The 25910-nt window shown below is 38.0% G+C and overlaps 1 protein-coding gene across 2 annotated transcripts in view; it reads left to right on the top strand.

The window, feature by feature from the left end:
• The window catches only part of LOC101442035 (prolyl 4-hydroxylase subunit alpha-2), an 84134-nt gene extending 58703 nt beyond the window's left edge, over positions 1-25431 (top strand). For both annotated transcript variants that reach the window (XM_071219119.1, XM_023589180.2), the window contains 7 exons: positions 8749-8819; positions 9468-9567; positions 10053-10106; positions 11444-11506; positions 22594-22662; positions 23176-23272; positions 25002-25431. In XM_071219119.1, coding sequence (XP_071075220.1) covers positions 8749-8819; positions 9468-9567; positions 10053-10106; positions 11444-11506; positions 22594-22662; positions 23176-23272; positions 25002-25072 — 525 coding nt within the window. In that variant the 3' untranslated portion in view covers positions 25073-25431. The remainder of the gene's footprint in view (positions 1-8748; positions 8820-9467; positions 9568-10052; positions 10107-11443; positions 11507-22593; positions 22663-23175; positions 23273-25001) is intronic.
• The last annotated feature ends 479 nt before the right edge of the window (positions 25432-25910 follow it).

The raw sequence follows: 25910 nt of genomic DNA, 5'->3' as shown, positions 1-25910 counted from the left end.
TCTTTATATAATCTGGATATTAAACTCTTATTGGATATGTGGTTTCCAAATATTTTATACCATCGAGTAGGTTGTCTTTTCACTTTTGTAATAAAGCCCTTTGATGCACCAGTGTTTTTAATTTCGATCTGGTCTCATCTACTTTTTTCTTTTTGTTGCTTGTGCTTTGTGTGTGAACTCTAAGAAACCACTGCCTAACACTAGATTCTGTAGATGGTTCCCTATGTTTTCTTCTATGAGTTTTATACTTTTGGTTCTTATATTTAGGTCTTTGGTTGAGTTGTTTTTTATATATGGCATGAGGTATTATTCAGCCTTCCTTCTTTTGCAAATGGAGATGCAGTATTCCCAGCACCACTTGTTGAAGAGTTGAATGGACTTTGTCAAAAATTAGTTGGCCCTTGATGTGAGGGTCTATTTCTGAACTCCAAATTTGATTCCATTGATCTATCCTTGTGCCAGTGCCATGCTTTTTTGACCACTGTAGCTTTGTAATGTGCTTTAAAGTCAGAAAGTGTGAGTCATCAAACTTCATTCTTCTTTTTTAGATGTTTTTGGCTATTTGTGTCCCCTTAACCTTCCAAAAGATTTGATAATTGGCTTTTCCATGCCTGAAAAGTAGGATATTGGAATTTAGATTGGGACTGCATTGACTCTGTAATTCATTTGAGGGTAGAATTGATATCTTAACTTATTTAGTCTTCTCATACATGAGCATGGAATGTCCCTCCATTTATGTAGATCTTTCATTTCTTTTTAGCAAAGTATTGTAGTTTTCTGTGTACAAGTCCTTTACATTCTTGGTTAAATTTATTCCTAGATATTTGATTCTTTTTGTTACTTTTGTAAATGGAATTTTTTCTTAATTTCTTCCTCACATTGCTCATTACTAGTGCACAGAAACACTACTGATTTTTGTTTGTTCATCTTGTGCTCTACCACTATGCAGAATTCATTTATTAGCCCTAGCAGTTTTGTCATAGATTTCTCAGGGCTTTTCATTTATAGTATCATGTCATCTGCAAATAGAGGAAATTTTACTTATTTCTTTCCAATTTGAATAGCTTTTATTTCTTTTTCTTGCCTAATTGCTCTGACTAGAACTTCCAGTACAATGTTGATTAACAGTGGTAACAGTGGACTTCCTTGTCTTGTTCCAGATCTTGAGGGAAAGCTTTCAGTCTTTCACCATTGCGAATGATGTTAGCTGTGGGTCTATCATATGTGCCCTTTATCATGTGTAGGAAGTTTCCTTCTATTCCTATTTTTCTGAAGGTTTTTCTCAAGAAAGAATGCTGAACTTTGTCAAAAACCTTTACTGTGTCAATTGAAGTGAGCATGTGGTTTTCTCCCTTTGTTTTGTTAATGTGGTGTTCTACATTGTTGATTTTATTATGTTGAACTACCCTTGCATACCTGGAATAAAATCTACTTGATCATGATGTCTAATTCTTTTCATGTGTTTTTGGATTCGATTTCCTAGCATTTTGTTGAGAATTTTTGCATCTGTATCCATAAGAAAAATTGGTCTGTAACTTTTTGGTTTCATAGTATCTTTAACTGACTTTGGAATTAGGGTGATATTTGCCTCAAACAATGAGTGCTCCCTCTTCTTCAAATTTTTTGGAAGAATTTGAGCAGGATTGGTATTACCTCTTCTTGGAATGCTTGGTAGAATTCACTTGTGAAGCCTTCTGGTCCTGTACTTTTCTTTTTTGGGAGCCTTTTGGTGACTGATTCAATCTCTTTACTGGTAATTTGTTGAGATTTTGTATTTCCTCTAGAGTCAGTGTAGGTTGTTTTTGTATTTCTAGTGATGTGTCCATTTCATCTAGGTTGTTCAATTTGTTGGCATACAGTTGTTCATAGTATCCTCCCATGGTGCTTTTCTCTGGCTCCTTTCAGAATTTATCTTTGGCATACATTCTGATTAGTGTGTGTCTCAGAGTAGGTCTATTAAGGTTTATTCTATTTGGAGCATATTGTGCTTCTTTGATGTGTATATCTATGTCTTAAGAGTTGGGAAATTTTTGGCTGTAATTTCCTCAAATATTCTTTCTGCTTTTTTTCCTGGGACACCCATGATGTATGTGTTTGTGCACATCATGCTGTCACTCAAATCCCTGAGACTCTGGTAAATTTTTTTTTTAAAGATTTATTTATTTATTTATCCCCCCCCCTCGTGGCTTGTTCCTTTTCTTTTGCTGTCTTCTTCTCTGTGTCCATTTGCTGCGCGTTTTTTCCCCTGTATCTGCTTGTCTCCATTTTGTTGCATCATGCTGTGCCAACTCTCTGCCATGCATGGGCCGTCAGTTCTTCATGGCACATGGGCTGGGGCCAGCTTTGCCTTTACAAGGAGGCCCTGGGACACGAACCCAGAGCCTCTCATATGGTAGATGGGAGCCCAACTGACTGAGCCACAGCCTCTTCTTGCTAAATATTTTTTATTTCTTTCTCTTTGTTCTTCTGATTGTATAATTTTGATTGTCCTGTCTTCTAGTTTGCAGATTCTTTCATCTGCCTGTTCAAAACTGCTTTCATATGCCCCTCATATATTTTTAATCTCTATTATTTTACTTTTTATCCTACAATTTATTTTTCTTCTTAAACTTTCAAATTCTTATTTATGCTTATACATTGTCTTCTTATATCCTTTACCTTATATCCATATTTTTCTTCATTTTTAAAAATTGATTTAGGGGATTTGTTTGAACTTCTTTGATTAGTTATTCCAAATTCTTTATATTCTCTGAAGTTTTAATATGTTTCCCTGACTGAGCCATATCTTCTTGTTTCTTATTTTTTGACTCTTTGCTCATGTCTGGGCATCTGCTTATTTTTGGTATGTTTACTCCAAAGGTTAGTTTTCCTTCTTGTCTCAGTTTTATTGATTTTTGTTTTGTTTTGTTTTGTGTTAAGACCCTCTTTGGTGCTTGCTCCAACTTATTCTGGAGCTTTAGATTAGCCCATGTTTAATGGTTCAGATTTTCTCAGCTTTACTTCATCTGATTCTTGCCCTGGATATGTGGTACAATTTTTAAGTTTGTACTTTTTGTGTAATTTTTTTTTACCTCCAGGAGAAAGCTTCTTTTCCTTTGCTCCTTCTCTGAGAAAATTGATCTGTTCTGTCAGTTTTTATGTAGAATTTTCTCCCCAGTGCCTAGTATTTGTTTAAATTCCCTCCTTCTCTTAGTGTCTCCTTTTCTTTATACTTTCAGTTCATGGACCCATCCTGTCTTCTAGCAGTTCATTCAGCTCCCTCCCCCTTTTTTTCCATGAGGCTTCTCTGCTTTCAGTTTCCCCATTAATTTATGCTACCCCGGCAAGCTGAATGGCATCAATCCAGAAAGATATATCAATTTTAAAAAGTATGTTTTGTGTTTAGGGGGTCCAGCTTACAGAAATTGGATTGATTGCGTGCACCTCTTGCCAGTGGTTCTGGCTTGTTTGTTTGTTTTTTTCTCCCCCTGGGAAACGTTTTGTGTTTGACACTCTTTGGTGTTTTCCACCTTGGGTTTCTGTGGACTTGTGTCCTTATGCCTGGATATGTGTGTGGGTCTAACTTGCTGCTCTATATTCTGCATCTGCAGCAGGAGGGACCTGGTAGGCTGTACTGCCTCTGTGCAACTCCCAAGCTGCATGGGACCGAATGAAGTGGAAGGGTCTAGGCCAGCAGTTTCAAGATGGAAATCTCCTACCTGATCTTGGAGATTATTTTTCTTTTTCTTCAATTCAGTGTTTGTGGATTCTTTCTCTAGTCTATATTGCCCTCCAGAGTTCCAAGGAAGTGGGATTTGTTCTTTTTTGGTTGATGATGAGGGGAGACTTTTCCAGGGGATCTTTTGAATTGCCATGTTGATGACATCACCACATGCCATCTTTCACATCTCTTTTATTATCCATATCCTCCTGAGCTTTTGAATTTCTGATCTGTGGTGTTCTTTCATATGTACAGTTGCTTATTTAATTATATTTAATACATATTGCAATATTTTATTACAACTTTTTTTTTTTGGCTGGGTTGTTTTTCTTTTGTTTTTTCAAACTCCTGAGAAATTTTGATTCTCATTGTATGTTTTTCTGTTCATAGTGCCTTACATGGATCCTGGGTTCTTTTTTATTTTTATTGTTCATGTTTATTTGTGTTAGATTTTCTGGACCAGTGATCTTACACCAAGTGTTTCCTCTTCTATTCCTACCGTGAAGTGTAGTTTCTTTAATTAATGGGCTTTATTGTTATTTATTTTTTGTCTATCTTCTAATTTTTTATTACTATATAATTTTAATTGGGTCCCTATATTCAACTATTTCCTTTTTCTTTTCATTACCAAACCACCAAGGTATATCTTACTTTCCAAGGCTCTTCCTTAACCCAAGGAATAATGTCTACTCTATACTGCCACCTTAGGTTCAGTACACTTTCCGAGTTGTTTCATTCAAGAGATCTAAAGCCAGTGCTGTGATCCCCTAAGTCTCAAATGTTCTTTCAGTGTTTTTCCACACAGAGTGGGGTACTTTCCTCCTGAAAGAAAGCCTCTAGATGTCATTGTGTGTGTTTCATCACCATTATGGCCACTGTACTCTTTTTCCTTTTCTACAGGTCTAGACCAATTCTTTGCTTAGATTCTTTGCTATTGAGTGTTTATTTACCCAACTTAAAAGAAAATTGAAATTTGTATTATTCTTTGTTTCCTACTTAATTGTAGGCATATGTTATAATAGGTGGTTTTGTTTTCTTATCGGTGATTTTCAGGAATAAATGCGACAGAATTGCATTTAGGATGATGTCTATATTCTGTGATATTTAAAATAATCACTGTCACTAACCTGAATGTTTTCACCAATTTGCATTTGCTTTTCTTTTTTGCTAATGACACATACCAGGGATAAATGTTAAGAATTACTGAAAAGAATTGCCTATATTGAAATACATGAATCTACCATTTTTCATGTTATTTTTTAGTCAAGGCTCACTTTACCCTTACTAGATCCTCTCTCAAGTCATACCTTCTGTATTAGTCAGCCAAAGGGGTGCTAATACAAAGTAGCAGAAATCTGTTGGCTTTTATAAAGAGTGTTTATTTGGGATACAGGCTTACAGTCCCGAGGCAGTGGAAAGTCCAACTAATGGTACCATAAGAGGTACTTTTTCACAAAAGTCACCTGCCACATGTTTAGGCAAGATGGCAGGCAATCTCTGCCTGGTCTTTCAGGGCTTTCTATATTAGTTTCTTAGCTGCTCAGCTGTTCTCTTCCATTGCATACTTTCAGGTGAATGGAATCTCTCTTCCAGGGGCTTTAGCTGTTTGAGCCTTCTCTTTGTCATATGGCTAGACTGAAATGACCAAGTCTCTCCTATTCCATGTCATGTGTCTTCTTGAGTGAGAGTCCATTTATATTTAGCCCCACCAAGGGGGCAGGGGAGTCTCAATCTAAGTCATGCCTTACTGATGTGGTCTAATCAACACTCTAATTAAGACATGTGAGCTGAATCTAATGCATTCAAAGGATATCAAACCCAGGGGAATAGATTATTTTACAAACAATCTGTTTTTTTGGGATTCATAAATAATCTCAAATTGCCACAACTTCTTTGAAAATAGTCAAGGGATGAAAGAGGAAAAGCCATTAAACAAAAATGTTTATCATTTCCACAGTCCTACTTTACATAACTTCTTTTTTTTTTTATTTTATTTTATTTTTTAATATTTTTTCTTTTTTTCTTTTTTTAAAAAATTATTTATTTATTTTTTTAAATTACATTATGAAAAATATGAGGTCCCATTCAACCCCACCGCCCCCGCCCCCCACTCCCCCCACAGCAACACTCTCTCCCATCATCATGACACATCCATTGCACCTGGTAAGTTCATCTCTGAGCATCACTGCACCCCATAGTCAATGGTCCACATCATAGCCCAGACTCTCTCACGTTCCATCCAGTGGGCCCTGGGGGGATCTATAATGTCCCGTAATTGTCCGTGAAGCACTATCCAGGACAACTCCACGTCCCGAAAACGCCTCCACATCTCATCTCTTCCTCCCGTTCCCCACACCCAGCAGCCCCCATGGCTACCGTTCCCACACCCATTCCACATTTTCTCTGTGGACATTGGATTGGTTGTGTCCATTGCACATCTATGTCAAGTGAGGGCTTAGATTCCATATGGGTACTGGATGCACTCCTCCCGCTTCCAGTTGTAGACACTCTAGGCTCCATGTTGTGGTGGTTGACCTTCTTCAACTCCATGTTAGCTGAGTGGAGTAAGTCCAATAAATCAAAGTGTAGGAGCTGAAGTCTGTTGAGGCTCTGGGCCTGGGTGTCATATTATCAGTCCAGAGATTCAAATCCCCTACATATATCTTAAACCCAGCACTGACTACAATTCCAATAAAGTAGCATGCAAGTCTTGTGAAAAGAGATCCCCTCTGAGTCCAATTCCATCACGCAGAAACACCAGGTCCAAAGAAGGGCCATCTGTCATGGCAGTGAACCCCTTCTGCCATGACCATAGAACCCGTGGGTCTCTTTATCCCTCAAAAGAACCAATACCTGGGGTTGTATCTACCTTATCTGTCTCTTAGACTCTGTTCAGTTGTACATAGGGGTATTCCTTCTGACAACCTCCAGACTCTTTTTTAGAGACTCACAGCCTTATAATCTCATTTCTCCTTTCCATTTCCCCCTTACATTAGGTCAAACCGCTTCCCGAAGTCATGTTATTATATGTAGACAGGTATATTCTGCTGTTCCGCATTGAATCTTTAATTCAAGGTCATTTTATAGTTGCTTCTTCAGCTGGTATGTGGTAGTGATCACTCGGTGCCAGGGAGGCTCATCCCCGGGTGTCATGTCCCACGCTGGGGGGAATGCATCGCATCTACACGCTGAGTTTGGCTGTGAGAGTGACCACATTTGAGTAACATGCAGGCTGTCAGGAGGAAACCCCCAGGCACAATGCTACTCTAGGCCTTGTTCTTATTGCAGGTGTATAGGCTCAAAAGTGTAACCATTAGTATCACGAGCCCACTGTTGGGCCCTCCTTCCTTCCTGGTTCTTGCCATTGCACCTGGAGGATTGCCGCTGCTCTCCCAGGGCCCACAACAGTGACCCCCCGGCCAGGAGCCCAGTACCCCCCCCAGCTGTTGTTTTTGTTTGCACTATGAGTATATATAGACATTACCATATACCCTGGGCATATGCCCTGTATAACTCCCTGTCAACCATATATATCCTGTCAATAACATCCCATATCAGTATTCCTCCATAACTTCTTTATTGAAAACATCCAACAAGGGCCAAAATGTCCCAATTCTACATGCCATGCTTCACACGTAACAGAAATGTGTTAAATACGGGAAACCCTACTGTGAGTTAATTGGTGCCAGGCTTTTCTTGGAATTGTGTATATATGGGAGGAGAGAGAGAAGGACTATTTGAAAAGAGAAATTACTCAGATTTAAGAAAGAATATATGGAAGTTGAGGATCTGGAAATCAATTCCTGTGTATTTCTTGATAAAGTTTTGCACACCTTAGAGGACACACACCCTAGTTTGAAGACCACTGTGATAGTAAAACACTTTACTATGTGAACAAGGAGATATAGTAGAAGAATTATTACAGCCTTTTCATTGCAACAGAAATCTGAATGTCCATCAAAGGATAATAGATAAATAATTTGCGTAATATGCATATAATCCAATATTCAGCTCTAGTGAAAATGAGTGAAATAGGACTGCATGCTTTTCGTGGATATATCAAAAAAGTATAATATTAAACCAAAGTAAAACCAGGTAGAGAAGGATATGTTCATTATTATACTATATATATATATTTAAACACATGGAAAACATTTCTACTTATATTCACTTTTTTAATACAAAACTAGTAACTGTATAAAAACATACTGCAGAATAAAGCAGTACTAATTTTAGGATAGTGATTATCTTTTGGGAGCTGCAGAGGTAAATGTAGGGGGTTTCTAGTTTATCTGTAAAGTTTTATTTCTTTACAATAGTAAATATAGTATATAATTAGGAATTATGTTTGGCTACTTGTATTAGAGACCCAACTACTGTGACTTAAACACTAACTTTTAGTATTTCACATAAACCGATGTAAGGAGGCTGGAGGTCATTATGGTAGCTCCCCAGAATCATCAGGGACCTGGAGCCTTCTTTCTGCTTCATCTTTTTTTTTAGTTCATAGTTTTTATCCCAAGTGTTACAAAAGGGCTTCTAGAGCTACAGTTTAGTTTAAGACTGGAAGCAGGTAAAAGAGGGAAGGACCAAAAAGTGGTCTGTTCCAACTAGTTATCCTCTTTTAATGAGCTTCCCTGGAAGTTCCATACCCTCCCCTCCCAACAATAGCTGCATACAAATAATTTGCCATAAAAGAGTCAGAGACATACCAGGATGCAAGTGAGATGGGAAGGTACAGTCTGTTTTCTGGGAACATTGGTATCCTAAATAAAAACTCTTAATAATCAAAAGGGAGAAAAAAATATTATATAAGCAGTTAGGTTCTCTCTCATATAGCCAAATGTTAAGATTTGACTGGACGAGTGAGGGATGCCTGTGAATTTCTTATATTATTCTCTAAATCTCTCTATATGCTTGAAATATTTCAGAATAATTTCTTATTAGAATGAATGAATGAATCAGTTAATGATGCTTCTAGTCTAAGGTATAAGTAGGTAGATAGGCGTGAAGTGAAACTATATTTATTCTTGGCTTCTGTTACCTAGATGAAACGGTCCAGAATCTATAATTACACAACAGTTTCCACACATGCATCCATAAGCAGGATCAGCAAAAGGTAACTTGGAGATGGGGTGGTTTGACATCTCTTCCAGTCACCCCAATCAAATATGTTAGATTTCTCTGATCTAGATATTTATTTGATGTCTCTGCATTTGTTTACTATTTGTTTATCATGCTTTCCTTAGTTGTGACTCTATGTGGACCTGTGTGTGACAGTGTATATGTATGCATGTGTGTAATCTGTGTTTGTTTATGGGCCCCAGGAGTAATTTTGTCCTGGTCTGCATATTCTCGTTTATATTGTTGGTTTTTTTTACTAATTAGACATTTGGGAGGCCTTTTTAGGTCATCAAAAAAGGCAAAGGACTAGTATCCTGACGACCTGAGCTATAGTCCCAGCTCTGCCACTTACTGGCTTTATATACTTGGGCAGTTCACTTCCTCAATGTTGTCTCAGTTTTGTCATTGTCATATGAGAAGGTTGGAAGAGATGAGAGACCTTTGAATGCTGACAGTGTAAGAACTCTGAGCCTCCTCATGAGGTATTTCTGAGTCAAAAATGACTATTACATAGAATCCAGAGGAGATGGGAATGATTGCTGAACCCCTCCCCTCATTTTCTACTCCATTTCCCCTCAGTCACACTAGTCCTTTCTACTCCCTTCCCCATGCCCTTCTCTTCCACCTGATATTCCCCACCCAGTGTATTTCTGAAGGAAAAGGAAGACCCTCTCATTCGCCAAGTGAATAGAAGGATTCAGCTCATCACTGGTCTGTCAGATAAAACAGCGGAATATTTACAGGTAGGAGGTGTCCCCGTCAACATGAGTGAGGAATCTCTGTCCTGTCCCCCTTCTTGTCCTTTCAAGCCTGGCAGTTTGGCCATAGTAACTGCTTACCCTGAAACTTCCTGGTATCCATCCTGTAGACACTGGCTTTGAAATGTTATGAGTCCCACTTCTATGCCCTTCCTACAGGGGCCCACCCAGTCTGATTGTTGATTGTTTCTTGTATCTTTATCTGGATCTACAAATGGCTGAAGGTTTGAGAGCATGGGCTCAGGAACCAGATAGCCTGCTTGTGAAAACCAGCTCTGCCACTCATTAGCTGTGTTTCCTTGGCTAAGTTTCAAATGCAGGATGACTTCTGTCTTGCAGAACCCCTCATGCTAAATAATCTTCTTACTGTGTCTTCATTTAGGAGCAGACCTTGGAAGGCAGAGTTTCTAGGCTTGTTTGAAGGCTGCCCATGTGGCTAACCCTGCCTCTTTGTTTTTTTTAATTGCCAGGTTGCTGGTTATGGCATTGGGGGATTCTATGCACCTCATGTGGATTTTTTTTTGGTAAGGACAAAATATTATTCCTTTGGACTGTATTGCAAGTGGCAAAAGATGGGTCAGAGCTCATATGGGAGGCTTGGCTTTTAACGCAGGGGCCCCTAAATTCTCAAGGATAAATTTTTGAGAACAGTATTAAAATTAGGCCCAGAATAAGAAACATCTTTTACCCACTTCTCCTAATGTATTGCTGTGTCTGCCAGGCACCTGGAATTCTGATTAGTTCTTGGAATGAAAGTGATGGCAAGGAAGCCACATAAGGTCCTTTGCCCCCACCTGTGGCCCCAATTATGCCTTTGCCCCAATCTTCAGGCAGATCTCATTCTTCCGTTGACAGGAATGGCTTGATTTTATTGCTCTGAGATCCAATACTTTAGCCCAGCACAACCCCTGGAATGGCTGAGCTAAACAGAGAGAGAAGATAAGTATTTTGTGCTTTGGGAAGGACAAGCTGAGCCAGCAGACTAAGCAACAAACATTTCTTTAGTACTTTTGATGTGTGTATTGCTCACCTGGGATAAAAAGGCAAAGAAGACAGTGTCCTTTCCCATATAGAAACCATGATGCTGTTTTTGTTTTTGTTTTTGTTTTTGTCTTCAGACATAAATATGTATAGCTACTTTAAAAATAATTGAAAGTTGTGTAAAAGAAGTATGCATGGAGTGTTCGTAGGACCCAGTAAGCAGCCGTGAAGTCTGTTCATTCAGAGACAGCTTCCTGGGAGAGCTAGGTCTGAGCTAAGACATTTTCTTTAAACTTGTCCCTTCACTTGAAGATATCCCTAGAATAAGAACCTTCTCAATGCCCATAGGGTATGGTCCAGTAATAGTAGTTTCTACAGGGTCACCCCACTGGTTATAGGAATCTGGGAAACTGCCTTCTTGATGCTGCAGGAACAGTTTTCACAGAGGAGACACGTAGACCTTGAATGCAAAATTCAGCTTCTTCTGTGGATAAACCCCTTCTGTTATTGTACTCTGAACTATTCCTGATATTTTGGGTCAAATGTTTTCTAAGAGTGGCATGCATTCTTTTTTAGCCATCTTATCTGACCCACCTCCTATATTGAATTTTCTAACTATCATGGGCAAATGTATAGATTGGCTTGTTCTGTGAAAACACTTGTTCTTGTATTTCTCTATCCTGCCTGGATTCCAGTCTCACTTGCCTTATGTATTGCATCCCTAAGGGATAGGGTGAACTCCATTTGGGTATGATGGGTTTCCCATTCTCATATCATATCCTTAATTATAATAGGTGGGAAAGTAACTGGTTTTTTTTTTCATGCTTCTTAACTAGTTAAATGTAAGACCTGCTTATTAACTTTAACTTAAAATTCATAGGGACTTGAATATGACTTGGAACTTGTAAAGGAAGGGAATCGTGTGGCCACGTTCTTGAACTATGTAAGTATGGTTAATGCTGGATTACCCCACAGGCACGCCAGACACAGGCTGGAAAGGTCCCCTCTGAATCAAAATCTCTAGGGTTGGGCTCCAGGAATTTGTAGTTTAAAAAACTCCCCAAGAGATTCTAATGATCAATCTGGTATAGGAGCTACTACTGGCTAGTGATTATAGGTGGAAAGAGAGGCAGGGAGAGAAAGGGAAGTGTAGCAGAATCACCTAGGGAACTTTTTCTTATTACACAGTACCTCTTTACAATTACTCCTTATGTTGTCAGTCTCCTCACTGAGGAGTAAAGATCTGACCATTTGATTTGCCTCATCAGATGTGACTTCCTCCTCTGGACTAGAGCTAATTTTTTAATTCTTAAAATAATTATTTCATTCTTAAACTAATTTTTTAATAAACAATGATGGAAAAAATTTCAGGACTCTTAGGTATGTATCAGGCATATTTCTACTGTCTTTCCTTCTCTACCCAAAATTGTATTAAATAAAATTCAGCTCTTAAATTGCTTTTAAGATTTCTTCATTCCAAAGTCATGTTAGATCTAGACTGATCTGAATGGAGGGACAGCCCCAGAGAATTTTGCTCATAACTGGTGAATGTTTCAAAAGGGAGTGATTTCTGAAACTCATCCTTATTGATTCCTTTTGAGAAAAAATAATTTGTTATATTGAAATTCTGTCATAATCCTTTATCCAGTTTGAGGCTGGTACAATATGAAGATCCTCTTCTGTTAATAACAAAATTTATCAGGAAAAGAACATGTTTTGGCAAAGGAATTTTCTTACAGGACTTTTTAAAGCATTATTCTATTAGTTACAATGTGTGGAATTTATAATTTGGAAAATATACACAAGTGATCTACTTTAGTGTAATAAACAGTATTCACAATGAGAAAATTTTCTGTTTTCTCCCATGATAGAGTAGGAAAAAGTCATTTATTACACAATGAGTGTAAAGCATTTTAGGCTTCATTAAATGTTCTACTTCCAGAACTCCATTGTTCTAGTTACAGATTATTCACAGCACAACCCCCACATCTCCTTTATATAAGCATGAACATAGGAGAAATACTGTCTTTATGGCACTTCAAGAAGCATTAATAAAGGGTTTATAAGAGAGACTGATAAAGAAATGCAGTTTGGATTCTCTTTTGAATTTAATATGTTCCTACCTTTCCAGTCATTGCTGCTACAATAGACAGTTGGGAGTTGTTCTGTTCAGTTTTGTAAGGATGATACAGATAAGAAGTGGTCCATAGAGTAATAAAGCTGATGCTAATTGTAATTCACTTCTACATGTGGCTTAAGAGCTGCTTGCCATATTCTTAGAATGGTTGCAGTATCAGTACATTTGTGCCAGTGATTCAATAGAAAGAGCAGGACATTTGATACCAGAAAACCATAATTTGGGTGTGTAACCTACTAGGAATCAGCTGTATATATTTGAGAAGTTATTCTCCTCTCTAGGTTTTTTGTTCCTATGAGCAAATAATCATTTAGCACCTAAATGTGTAAGGTCCTGGGGATACTGCAATGAATAGACCTTCCAATGTTTCTGCCCACATGAAGATTAAATTCATAGAATTGGATAATAAAAGAGAAAAATAAAAAATCAATAAAGGACATCATCAACATGACAATGTAAGACATCCCTTGGGAAATTTTTCTCTCAGAATCAGCTAATAAAAGGAAAAATCCCACTTGATTGGAATTCTGAAGTGTGATAAATACTGGAGAAAGCTCCACAAATGCTGAATTTAAAAAAAGGGGAAAAAGCACCCAAATCAGATAGGAGAATACAGCCCAGACCCACCACTCTGGGCTCCTCCCCCCCACTTGGTTCCACACACCTTGGGAGTCATTACAGAGGCAACATGACTTGGATCCTTCCTACTGCAGGTGCAGGCATAGAGCCACTCACAGCAGCAAGTTATAACCCCATGTGTATCCAGGCACAGGAACCCAAGTCCACAGAGACTCAGGGAAGAACACAAGTGGCTGAGGAGTGCCTCATACAGAAGTGCCCCAGGAAAAAAAAGAGACGATGGCAGAACTGCTGGCAAGAGTTCAGTCAAGTATCTGTTTGCTGGACCACCTACATGCAAAATGGGCTTCTCTGGACTGACCCTATCTGGCTTATTAGGGCAGGATACCCTTATGGGGAAGAAATTGGAGGCAAAAAAGCTTCATGGGAAAAAAGGGGAGCAGGGAGGAAACTGAAGTACTGTAAGACAGGTTGGGTCCTGGAACTGAAAAGTGTAATGAAAGGGAGTCATAGACTGAGGGAAAGAATTTAAATAAATTGTAGGAGCTGGGCAGAAAATTCTGCACTAATACAAACAAAAAGTCAAGATACCCAGAAAATGAACAGAAGAAAGGATGCTTTCTCTTGGAGGTGAAACAATTACACTCAAAATGGGCAGTCTCTAAACTTGTTCTGCATATGCCTCAGCTGAGGAAAACTCCCCTCTGGAAAATAATCATGAAAGAAGATTTTTAAAAAATTGTACTACATATCCAAGGCAAGAATCAGATGCAGGAAAGCTGAGAACACCTGAACAATTAAATACAGGCTACTCTAAAGATCCAGAGTAAATTGTGCCAAGTATAAAAGAATAGCTGTAACACAAAGCCAATCAACAATATAATCCTAAGCCTTTAGAGTTAACACATCAAAATGATCAAATGCCCAAGCATCAGTCAAAAATTACAAGCCATACTAAGAAACAAGAAGACATGCCTCAGGCAAGAGAACAAATTAAATCTTGAGAGGAGACAGAATTGGGAAAAATTAATCAAAGAAGTTCAGACAAAATCTCTTAATTCAAGGAAATGAAGAAAAATATGGATAGCAATAAAATAATGATGGATATAGAACTAAAGGATTTTAAGATGACAATATGTGGATATAAAGAAGAATTCAGAAGTTTAAAAATAACCATAACAAATTATGGGGATGAGAGGCACAAGAAAGATTAAAATACACTAGAGGCATACAACAGCAGATTTGAACAGGCAGAAGAAAGACTCAGTGACCTAAAAGACAGGACAATTGAAATTGAAGTCAGAAGAACAGAGAGAAAAGAATAGAAAAAAATTGAGCAGTGTCTCAGGGATATGAGTGACAGCATGAAGCACAAACCATATACATTATGGCTGTCCCAGAAGAAGAAGTGATGTGAAAAGGGGCAGAAAGAATATTTGAGGAAATAATGGCTGAAAATTTCCCAGCTCTTATGGAAAACATAAATATGTACATATCAAAGAAGCACAATTTGCTCCAAGTAGAATAAACCCTAGTAGAATACTGAGACACATACTAATCAGAATGTCAAATACCAAAGATAGAGAATTCTGAAAGCAGCAAGAGAAAAGCAATTGGTCACATACAAGGGATTCCCATAAGTCTAAGTGCTGATTTCTCATCAGAAATCTTGCCTCATGGAAGCAAGATGACTATATTATGATATATTTAAGGTACTAAAAGAGAAAAACTCCAAGCCAAAAATTCTTTCTCTGGCAAAACTTTACTTCAAAAATGAGGGAGAGTTAAAAATGTTCCAGATAAACAGAAACAGAGAATTAATAAAAGACCTGCTCTACAAGAATTACCGTTGAAAGGAAAAGATGGGAGAGTGGGAGAGAGGCTTGAAGCAGTGTGAAGAAATAAAGAATGGAAGACCCAGTTGTACTGTATCCTCAATATATAACTCTACTCTTTAATTCTTATAAAAGTCAGACTACAATTGAACAGGAAAAATAATATTTGCTGTTAATGGACACGCAAAATATAAAGAGGTTTGTGGGGCAAAACAACATAAAGAGAGGAGCAGAAAACATGTATACTATTGAAGCTAATTGGTATCTATTCAAATTATTAGGTTATAGATGTAGATGGTATAATACAAATCCCAGGATAACCACAAAGAAAGTAGTTAAAAAATACACAGAAACAGAAATGAGAAAGGGATCAGTCAGATACATGACAAAAGATCAACTATACCAAAAAGGAGGTTGCAATAGAGGAAAAGAGGAAAAAAAAGAAGGATATGACATATAAAAAACAAAAGACAAAATGGCTGAAGTAATTATTGTCTTTACAGTAATTAAACTGATGTTAAAGGATTAAACTCTCCGATCAGAAAACATGGAGTGGCAGAATGAATAAAAAAGCACAGTCCAACTAAATGTTAATTACAAGAGCATCACTTTAGACCCAAAGATACAAACAGGTTGAACATGAAAGGATGGAAAAAGATAATCCATGTGAAAAGCAACCGAAAAAGAGCTGCAGTAACTATACTACAAAGGACAAAATAGACTCTGTCAAAAACTGTTACAAAATACAGAATGGTATTAAATATTAATAAAAGGGTCAATCCACCAGGAAGAACTAACAATTACAAATATTTATGCACTTAACCACAGTATCCCAAAATGTATGAGGAAAATGCTGGCAACATTGAAAGAAAAAATAGACACTTCTTCAATAATAGTTGGAGACCACAATACACTGCTCTTATCAATAGATAGAACATCTAGGCAGAAGATCAATAAGGAAATAGAGAACTTGAATAATATAGTAAAGGATTCAAGCCTAACAGACATATACAGATCATTGCACCCAGAAGAGCAGGATATATTCTTCTCAAGTGCTCATGGATCATTCTCCAGGATGAACCATGTTTGGTCACAAAACAAGTCACAGTAAATTTAAGAATGAAACTATACAAAGCATCGACCCTTACAATAATGGAGTGAAGCTGGAAATCAATAACAGAGAACTGGAAAGTCCACAAATATATGGAAGTTAAATAACACACCCTTAAATAATCAGTGGGTCAAAAATGAAATTACAAGGGAAATCCATAAATATTTTTAGATGAATGAACACAGCGTATCAAAATTTATGAGATACAGTGAATGGAGTGCTGAGAGGGATTGTTATAGCCCTAAATGCTTACTTTAAAAAAAGAAGAAAAAGCCAAATCAAAGACCTGACTCCTCACCTGGAGAAACTAGAAAAGAATAGCAAACTAAATCCAAAGCAAGCAGATGGAAAGAAATTATAAAAAATTAGAACAGAAAAAAAGTAAAGAAATATAGACTAAAAACTAGTAGAGAGCATCATCAAAAAGAAAGTTGGTTCTTTGAAAAGATCAAAAAATTTGACAAACCTCTAGCTAGACTGACCAAAAAAAAGTGGGAAAATGCCAATAAATAAAATCAGAAATGAGAAAGGGGACATTACTACTGTCCCTACAGAAATAAAAAGGAGCAAAAGAGGATGCTATGAACAACTGTATACCAACAAGTTAGACAATCCAGAAGAAATGGAAATTGCTAGAGATACACAAACAACAAACACTGACTCTAGAAATACAAAATCCTAACAAACTAATAACAGATAAAGGGATTGAATCAGTCATCAAAATTTCCCATCAAAGAACAGCCCAGGACCAGATGGCTTCACAGATGAATTCTACCAAACGTTCCAAGAAGAATTAATACCAGTCCTGCTCAAACTCTTTCAAAAAATGGTGAAGAGGGAACACAACCTAACTCTGGTATGAAGCCAATACTACCCTAATACCAAACCCAGATAAAGATACTACAAGAACAGAAAGTTACAGACCAATTTTTCTTATGAATATAGATGAAAAATCCTCAACAGAATGCTAGGAAGTCGAATCCAAAAACACATGAAAAGAATTATACACAGGGAACCAAGAGTGTCTCTCTACAACTGCAAGTAGGAGAATTGCATCCATCAGCCATGTAGGATCTAAGCCCTCTCTTGATTTAGAGGTGGAGTGGACATCACCATCCCAGGGTCCACAGGATGAAGGAATATAATATGGATTAGAGTGGATTTATTGGTACTCTACTATAGAACTATTGTAACTCTAGCAATGGAAGAAATTGTATCATTGATGTGGAGACAGTGGCCATGGGAGTTGCTGAGGGCAGGGAGAGGGAAGAAGTGTGATATGGGGGCATTTTTGGGACTTGGAGTTGTCTTGAATGATATTGCAGGGACAGATGCAGGACATTATATATCCTGCCCTAACCCACTGAATGGCCTGGAGAGGGTGTAAACTACAATGTAAACTATAATCCATGGTGTGTAGCAGTATTGCAAAATGCATTCACCAAGTGCAATGAATGTGCCACAATCATGAAAGAGGTTGTTGATGTGGGAGGAGTGTAGGGGGATGAGGGGTGGGGTATAAAGGAACTTTTTATATTTTCAATGTAACATTTTTTATGATCTATGTATCTTTTTTAAAAAAAAGGCAAATGAAAATTTAAAAATTAAAAAAAAATTATACACCATGATCAAGTGGGTTTTATCCCAGGTATGCAAGTGTGGGTTGTTCAACATAAGAAAATCAGTTAATATAGAAACTATATTAACAAAACAAAGGGAGAAAAACACATACTCATCTCATTTGACACAGAAAAGGCTTTTGACAAAGTCCAGCATCCTTTCTTGAGAAAAACCCTCAGAAAAATAGGAATAGAAGGAAACTTCCTACACTTGATAAAGGGCACATATGATAGACCCACAGCTAACATCATTCGCAATGGTGAAAGACTGAAAGCTTTCCCTCAAGATCTGGAACAAGACAAGGAAGTCCACTGTTACCACTGTTATTCAGCATTGTACTGGAAGTTCTAGTCAGAGTAATTAGGCAAGAAAAAGAAAAGCTATTCAAATTGGAAAGAAATAAGTAAAATTTTCTCTATTTGCAGATGACATGATACTATAAATGAAAAGCCCTGAGAAATCTGTGACAAAACTGCTAGAGCTAATAAATGAATTCTGCAAAGTGGTAGGGTACAAGATGAACAAACAAAAATCAGTGGTGTTTCTGTGTACTAGTAATGAGCAATGTGAGGAAGAAATTAAGAAAAAATTCCATTTACAAAAGTAATGAAAAGAATCAAATGTCTAGGAATAAATTTAACCAAGAATGTAGGACTTGTACACAGAAAACTATAAAACTTTGCTAAAAAAATCAAAGAGGATCTAAATAAATGGAGGGACATTCCATGCTCATGTATTGGAAGACTAAATATTGTTACAATGTCAATTCTACCCAAAATGTTTTACAGATTCAATACAATCCAAATCAATATTACAACAGCCTACTTTGCAGAAATGGAAAAGCCAATCATCAAATTTAGAAGAGTAAGGAGCCATGAAAAGCCAAAAACATGTTGAAAAGGAAGAACGAAGTTGAAGGACTCACACTTTATGCCTTAGGAAAGCTCATTACAAAGCTACAGTGTTTAAAACAGCATGGTATTGGCACAAGGATAGATATATAGACCAGTGAATAGAATTAATATTTCAGGGAAATAGACCCTCAAATCTGTGGGCAATTTTTTTTTTTTTTTTGCCAGTTGATTTTTGACAAGGCTTCCAAGTCCACTAAATTGGAAGACAATAGTCTCTTCAACAATTGGTGCTGGGAAAACTAGATATCTTTACACAAAAGACTGAAGTAAGATCCCTATCTTACCCAATATATTAAAAAAAACAACTCAAAATGGATCAAAGACCTAAATAGAAGAGCCAAAAGTATAAAACTCATAGAAGACATAGGGAACCATCTACAGAATCTGGTGTTAGGCAGTGGTTTCTTAGAGTTCACACACAGCCCAAGCAACAAAAAGAAAAAATACATTAATGGGACCAGATCAAAATTAAAAACATTCGGGCATCAAAGGGCTGTATCACAAAAGTGAAGAGACAACCTACTCAATGGGATAAAATATTTGGAAACCACATATCCAATAAGGATTTAATATCTAGAATATATAAAGAAATCCTACAGTTTAACAATAAAAGACAAAGAACCGAATTACAAAATGGGCAAAGACTTGAATAGACAAAAGGCTAAAAAAGCACCTGAAAAGATGTTCAATATTCTTAGCTATTCAATAAATGCAAACCAAAGCAACAATGAGATATCATTTCACACCCACTAGAATGGATATTATTAAAAAAAAAAAAAGCCCAGAAAATATTAAATGCTGGAAAGGATGTAGAGAAATAAGAACTCTCATTCATTGCTGGTGGGAATGTAAAATGTTGCAGCTGCTATGAAAGACAATTTATTTGGCAGCGCCTTAGAAAGCTAAATATAGAATTACCACATGACCCAGCAATCCTTCTACTAGGTATTTACCCAAAAGAATTGAAAGCAGAAACACCAACAGATAATTTGCACACTGATGTTCATAACAGCATTCTTCACAGTTGCCAAAAGATAGAAATAACCCAAGTGTCATGAACTGATGAATGGATAAACAAAATGTGGTTATAAACATACAATGGAATATTATTCAGCATTAAAAAAGAATGAAGTTCTGGTCGTGCGACAACATGAATGAACTTTGAAAACATCATTTTGAGTGAAGCAAGCCAGGCACAAAAGGACAAATATTGTATGAGCTCATTGATATGAAATAATTAGAATAAGCAAATTCACAGAATCAGGAACTAGAATGTAAGTTACCAGGGACTGGGTCTGTGGTAGAAAATGGGGAGTTAATGCTTAAATTGTACAGAATTTCTATTTGGGTTGATTGTAATGTTTTGGTAATGGATGGTGATGATGGCACAACATTGTGAATGTAATTAACAGTACTGTATTATATACGTGAATTTGGTTAAACGGCGAAACTTTACAACACAATGACCCCTATTGTAAATGATAAATTATAGTTAATAGTACAATTATAAAAGTGTTCTTTTATAATTATAACAAATGAACCACACTAATGCAAGGTGTTAATAATAAGGTGGGGAAGCAGATGTGGCTCAAGTGATAAGGCCTCCACCTACTATATGGGAGAACCCGGCTTTGATCCCTGGGCCCTCCTGGTAGAAAAGAAGACGAGAAAGCACGCCTGTGTGGTGAGCCAATGCCCATGTGGCGAGCTGAGTGCCCACGTGAGTACCTGTGGGGTGAGCCAGTGCCCACACAAGTGAGTCATTGGGCAAGATGATGATGCAACAAAAGAGAGATGAAGGGGAGAGTCAAGGTGAAGCACAGCAGAGACTAGAAACTGAGGTGGCACGATTGACAGGGAGCCTCTCTCCATATCAAGGTCCCCAGGCTCTAATCCTGGTGAATCCTAGAGGAGAAAGATGAGAAGACAAAAAGAGAAATAGATATAGTAAGATTACACAGCAAGTGGACACAGAAAAAAAAACACAAAAAAACACAGCAGGGCGGGGCAGGGGGGAGAAAAAATAATAGGGTGGAAATGGGAACTCTATTATATACATTTTATGCATGATATTTCTGTGAACCTACAACCTCTCTAACAAAAACTATTAATAAAAATCAATAAAGAAGATGAATACATATTTTAGAAGTCTTATGTGTGAATTAATCAGAATGTTGTAAAAATAATACCTGTAACAGAGGAGTTTTTGATCAACGGAAACCACTGTAAGGAGTTGAGATCTGAATGATAAAAGAGCCAGCCATATAAAATATACAGAAGATGAATATTCCAGGCAAAAAGAGTTACAAGTACAAGGCTCTGAGGCAGGTAAAAACTCGGCAAAAAAACATTTTGGTGGTAGCCCATTCTGCTTTAGCCACCATTTTCCCATAGTTGGAGGAGTTTAGTCTCAGCAAATCCTGGTCCTCCACAGCCTGAAAAGCATTGCTGTTGGAAATCCTTCTAATGATCAGAGTTCTGGGTGGTGCACATTTGATGAAAAGAAGTATTGCCCAAGGTAAAATTAAACATTCATACCAAGATTTCATGTGGCAGGACACCTCTTGAACCCATGCTTTCTGAATGCAGACCCAATAATATTATTTAGATCCTGCTTGAACCTGTTGGTTAGGTTCTGTGCCTTCTTCAGTGAACCCTTCCTCATCAGGTTATATTGTAACCTGACCTTGTTTTTGGTGTAGTGGCCGGAAGGGAAGGCAGGCATAGATCCTGAGAGGTGTACACATAGTCTTGCAAGGCTGAGGTCTCTGTATTCATCGTCAAGCCATGAAGTAGCACTATTTTATTTTTCTCTATTTTTATTTTTATTGAATATAATTCACCATAAAATTCGCCATTTAAATTGTACAATTCAGTGTTTTCAGTATATTCACAAGATTATGTAACCATCACCACTAGTACAAGAATATTTTCATTTCTCTAAAAAGCAACTCTCTACCCCTTAGCAGTCCCTCACATTCTTCCTTTACCCTAGTGCCTATGAAGCACAAATCTTTCTGTCTCTGTGGATTTGCCTATTTGGGACATTTCATACAAGTAGAGTTATACAATATGTGGCCTTTTATATCACTGCTTTCGCTTAGCAAATGTTTTCAAGATTCATGTTGTAACATGTATCAGTATTTCATTCCTTTTTATGGATGAATAAAATGAAATCATATGGCTATAACACATTTTGTTCATCCATATTTAGTAATTTTTGTTGAAAACCAGACATTTTAAGTAGTATAGTCAGGCAATTCTGGAATCTTCAGAAACCAGATTTTCTCCTCTCCCTTGGGTTTGTTGTTGTGGCTTGTTCTAGTTATTGCTATTTTGTGTTTAGTGACTTTTCTGAATTCAATCTGTAAAGTCTGTATTTTTTGTTGTGTGTGACCACTGAAGTCTCTACTAAATTAGCCTATTGGTCTGCCAATGATTGAACAGGGATATTAACTACTTTGAAGCAATTAGTCTTGTAGTCTTTGCCGTGGTGCTGTGTGTGTCTTGGTGCATTCCTTCAACACTCGGCAAGGAATTGGACAACCATGCCTTAGCTTTCTCTTCCTGCTTGCATAGAGGCTCAAGGTCAGCCTGAGGTGAAACCTTAGGGCCTTCTTGGGGTCTTTCCTGAGCATGCACCCAGTCTTTTACATGTGCGTGACCTTCTAGATTATTAGGAATATGTCAAAGCTTTTCAAAACTCCTGTGGACACCTAATTCCCCAGCTTTTCCTTTTAAGCTTTTTAGTTAGTCAATAGCTCAGACCACGCAGGATCTAGAGTCTGAGAAACTCAAGTGAGAAGGGCCAACCACTGTGCTTTGTTTTCTCAGATGAGTGATGTAGAAGCTGGTGGTGCCACTGTCTTCCCAGAATTGGGAGCTGCGATTTTTCCTAAGAAGGTAAATTATTTTTTGTATAGGTCACTGGTTGCCACAGGGCTCAGTCCTTGTCCATTTCCCTGCTCCTGCCCCATTCCCTACCCTGCTTGACTCTGACTACGATAGACCTCAGGAACTTACAGCTTACTCTCCAATCTTGTGACACCTATTTTGGGAGTAGGAGCAGGTTTTCAGGGACAGGTGGATTTCCTTACATCCACCACACAATGAGGCATAGGTGTTGCCTGGAGAATTCTCCTGTCCCTGGAGTTCCAGAGCTCTGTCCTCTTGGAAACAAGGAAGTGAGTGTCTTCCTCTTAGACTGGAGTTTCTGGACCATTTTGTGGTCAGGTTCCAGAAACACTGTGGAGATGGGATGGTGGGTATATGTGCTGCTGATGCCCTTCCCTTAACAAAAACAAAATCCCATGCTCATCACACTGGTATCTTTTATGGAGTTCAGAAATTGTATCTCCCATTTATCCCCTCAATTCTAGTCTCAAAACATGTTCTGACATGCTGTCTCTTTCCCAGGGGTCGGCCTTGTTCTGGTACAACCTTCTGCGGAGTGGGAAAGGTGACCACTTAACAAATCATGGTTCTTGCCCTGTGCTTGTGGGCTGCAAGTGGGGTGAGTGGCTTAAGACGTGGGTTAGCTTTGGTGACCTCAGACTGGGTTTTAGTGGTCAGCCATAGATTCTGAGCTGGGAGAAAACTATTGCCAAATTTTCACAAAGCCAAAACAGTTTTCCTGTGCAAGATTTTCTATACTGTTTTTAAATCCTCTTTCAGTCACTGAGCTGTCCATCCACTTCGCTGGTTAAGTACCAAGGCAACTGATTGAGTGCCCCTTGAGTACTCTGAAAATACTATAGGGCCCAGGAGAGGCTCTTGAATATGGTTCTCCAGAGACTTGCAAGGATTCCCAGGGAGCAGAGTGGACAGTAGGAATCAGAAAGGGGAAAGGGTGTTACAGGCAAGTGGGGCCCACATAGAATGAGGAACAGGCTAAAGCCATAGGGATGGAGGCTGTCTTTGTCTCTTGAGTTAAGAGGCACAGAGGCCAAAAGTTAAGATTCAAGGCTGAATCCACACTGCCAAGGCTAGAGCTTGAGCCTTATCCCAGAAGCAGCTGCTTTGAGTCATGGAGAGGAATGAACCAGGACGTGACAGGAAGTGATTGCAAAGACAAGTTTTATAGCTCTGTTGGAAAGTTTTGGGGATGATAGTGATAAGTACGCAGAAAACTAGGCAAAAAAAAATTTAATGAGGCAATTTCTGACGTCAGAGAAAAGTTATATAAGAAAAGATCTTTAAGTATAATTTATTAGGTAGCTTGGATATGAGCAACATTTATGTGACCATAATAATGTAATCACTGTATATTAATTTACCCAAAATTTGTGATAAAAATGTGTACTAGGGGTATTATAAAAGAATTCCAAAGTTGAAAGTCAGGAAATAGCACTACAAGCATATTACCTAGAAAAATAAGGTAAGTATCAAAGGAAACAACTAAAAGAGTTGAAAATCCTCTGGAAATGTGGATGGGGATAAGGAATGAGATTGCTGTTTTTCATTGTAAACTTGTAGATCAATTTACTTTTTCAGCTAAGTACATGTACTTAAAAAAATTAAAAGTCAAATTATATTTTAAAAGCTCTATGACTTCAGAAATGCATTAAAATGTATTTGTTTTTATTCATCATGAAAGTGTGTTTGAGGAAGAAAATCATGGTCCTTTTGTACTGGAGACAGGGAAGTTGAGGAGACAGACAGTGCTAGGACTGGCTCTGCTGCTCTGGTACCCACAGCATGCAGACTGGATATGCTAGCGCATGCCCCTGAGGTAGATGGCCCAAACCCTCCACAGCCCTGACAGTCTTCCTCATCCTCTCCTGCCTCTCAGTTCCCATCTGCCACATTTAGCAATATCAGGCTTCTTTGGGTCCTTGGCATGTGCCAGGGTGGTTTCTGCTCAATATATTTCTTATCCTGTACCACTTCCTGGACTCCTTTGTGTGAGAACCACCTTGGCATGGCCATCTTCTTTCCAGGATAACACCTATGCAGCCTTGTGTTACAGCTCTGGGTTCTCCTTTTGCCCTACCTAGTTAGACACTCCTGACTCTGCTCCCATGGCAGCCTGCACACAACTGTCTTATGTCACTGGCAGAATTATGTACAATTAGCTGTTTAAGCATTTGTATTTCTCACCAACTCATGATCAACTTGAGCCCTGAGACTGTCTTACTCATATCTATTCCTAAGACCTAGTACAGGGATCATTATGAAAGGGTCATCATTTTTGGCTTTTGAGTGACCCAAGAGAATTGTAACATGCTTTCTTCTGTTCACAGTCTCCAATAAGTGGTTCCATGCACGAGGACAGGAATTCTTGAGGCCTTGTGGAACAACAGAAGTTGACTGACATCCTTCTCTGCTTTTCTTCTTCCTTGATCACACAGCCCATTCACACACACCTTTGTGAATTCAGTCCCCAGTCAGGCAAGAATTTCAGAAGTGAATGTTTGTCTGGAGCAGTGAGAAAGAAGACTAGGGAAGTTCCTGGGTGAGCTGGCTCCCTGATGATCTGGCAGCCTCTTTGGCTAGTCTGTGCCATCTCCGTACCGTAGGACAAGGTTGGAGTGACTGCAGTGGAGTCAAGCTTTCTAGTGCCTAGTGATGCTTTTGTGAAATATTTTAGTGAATCCAAGTTCTGATACCCTGATTTATTTTTATGTGATTTCCACTGATTGTGGCTTTAACCAAAAAATAAAGTGTCCCTTCCAAAAACCTTGAAGTGCCTTATGTTGAGTTTTTTTGAGAGTAGAAAAATTTTTACCAAGTTCAGCATTTCTTAAACATCATCTTTGTGGTAGTCAAGCCTCAGAGTTTGGGGGTTTGAATGATGAATGGTGTGGTGGAAAGAGCCCTGACTTGGGTTCTAGACTCAGGTCCAGTACTCTTATGTCTTTTCAAAGCTTTAGTGGTCTCTGCTATAAAGTGGTGGGGATATTCCCTTCTTGCTTTACGTAATTGTGGGACTGTGATACTATTACAATTTACAATCATGATTATTTTAAAATTGTGAAGTATGCACATAGAAGCATGCATAAATCATACAGTTTCAAGAATAATAAAGTGAGCACCCACAAAACCACCACCAAAATTAAGAAACAACAGTATTGTTATTACCTTAAAAACCGTGATGAAAGACTTCTACTTATAGAAAAATGGAGAAGTACTTTTCCCTTTAACCCTTACTA

The sequence above is a fragment of the Dasypus novemcinctus genome, chromosome 2 (genome assembly GCF_030445035.2).
Source record: "Dasypus novemcinctus isolate mDasNov1 chromosome 2, mDasNov1.1.hap2, whole genome shotgun sequence".
In the NCBI taxonomy this organism is placed as follows: domain Eukaryota; kingdom Metazoa; phylum Chordata; class Mammalia; order Cingulata; family Dasypodidae; genus Dasypus; species Dasypus novemcinctus.
The sequence above is the reverse complement of the archived record's forward strand: the minus strand, read 5'-3'. Positions and strand labels throughout refer to the sequence as shown.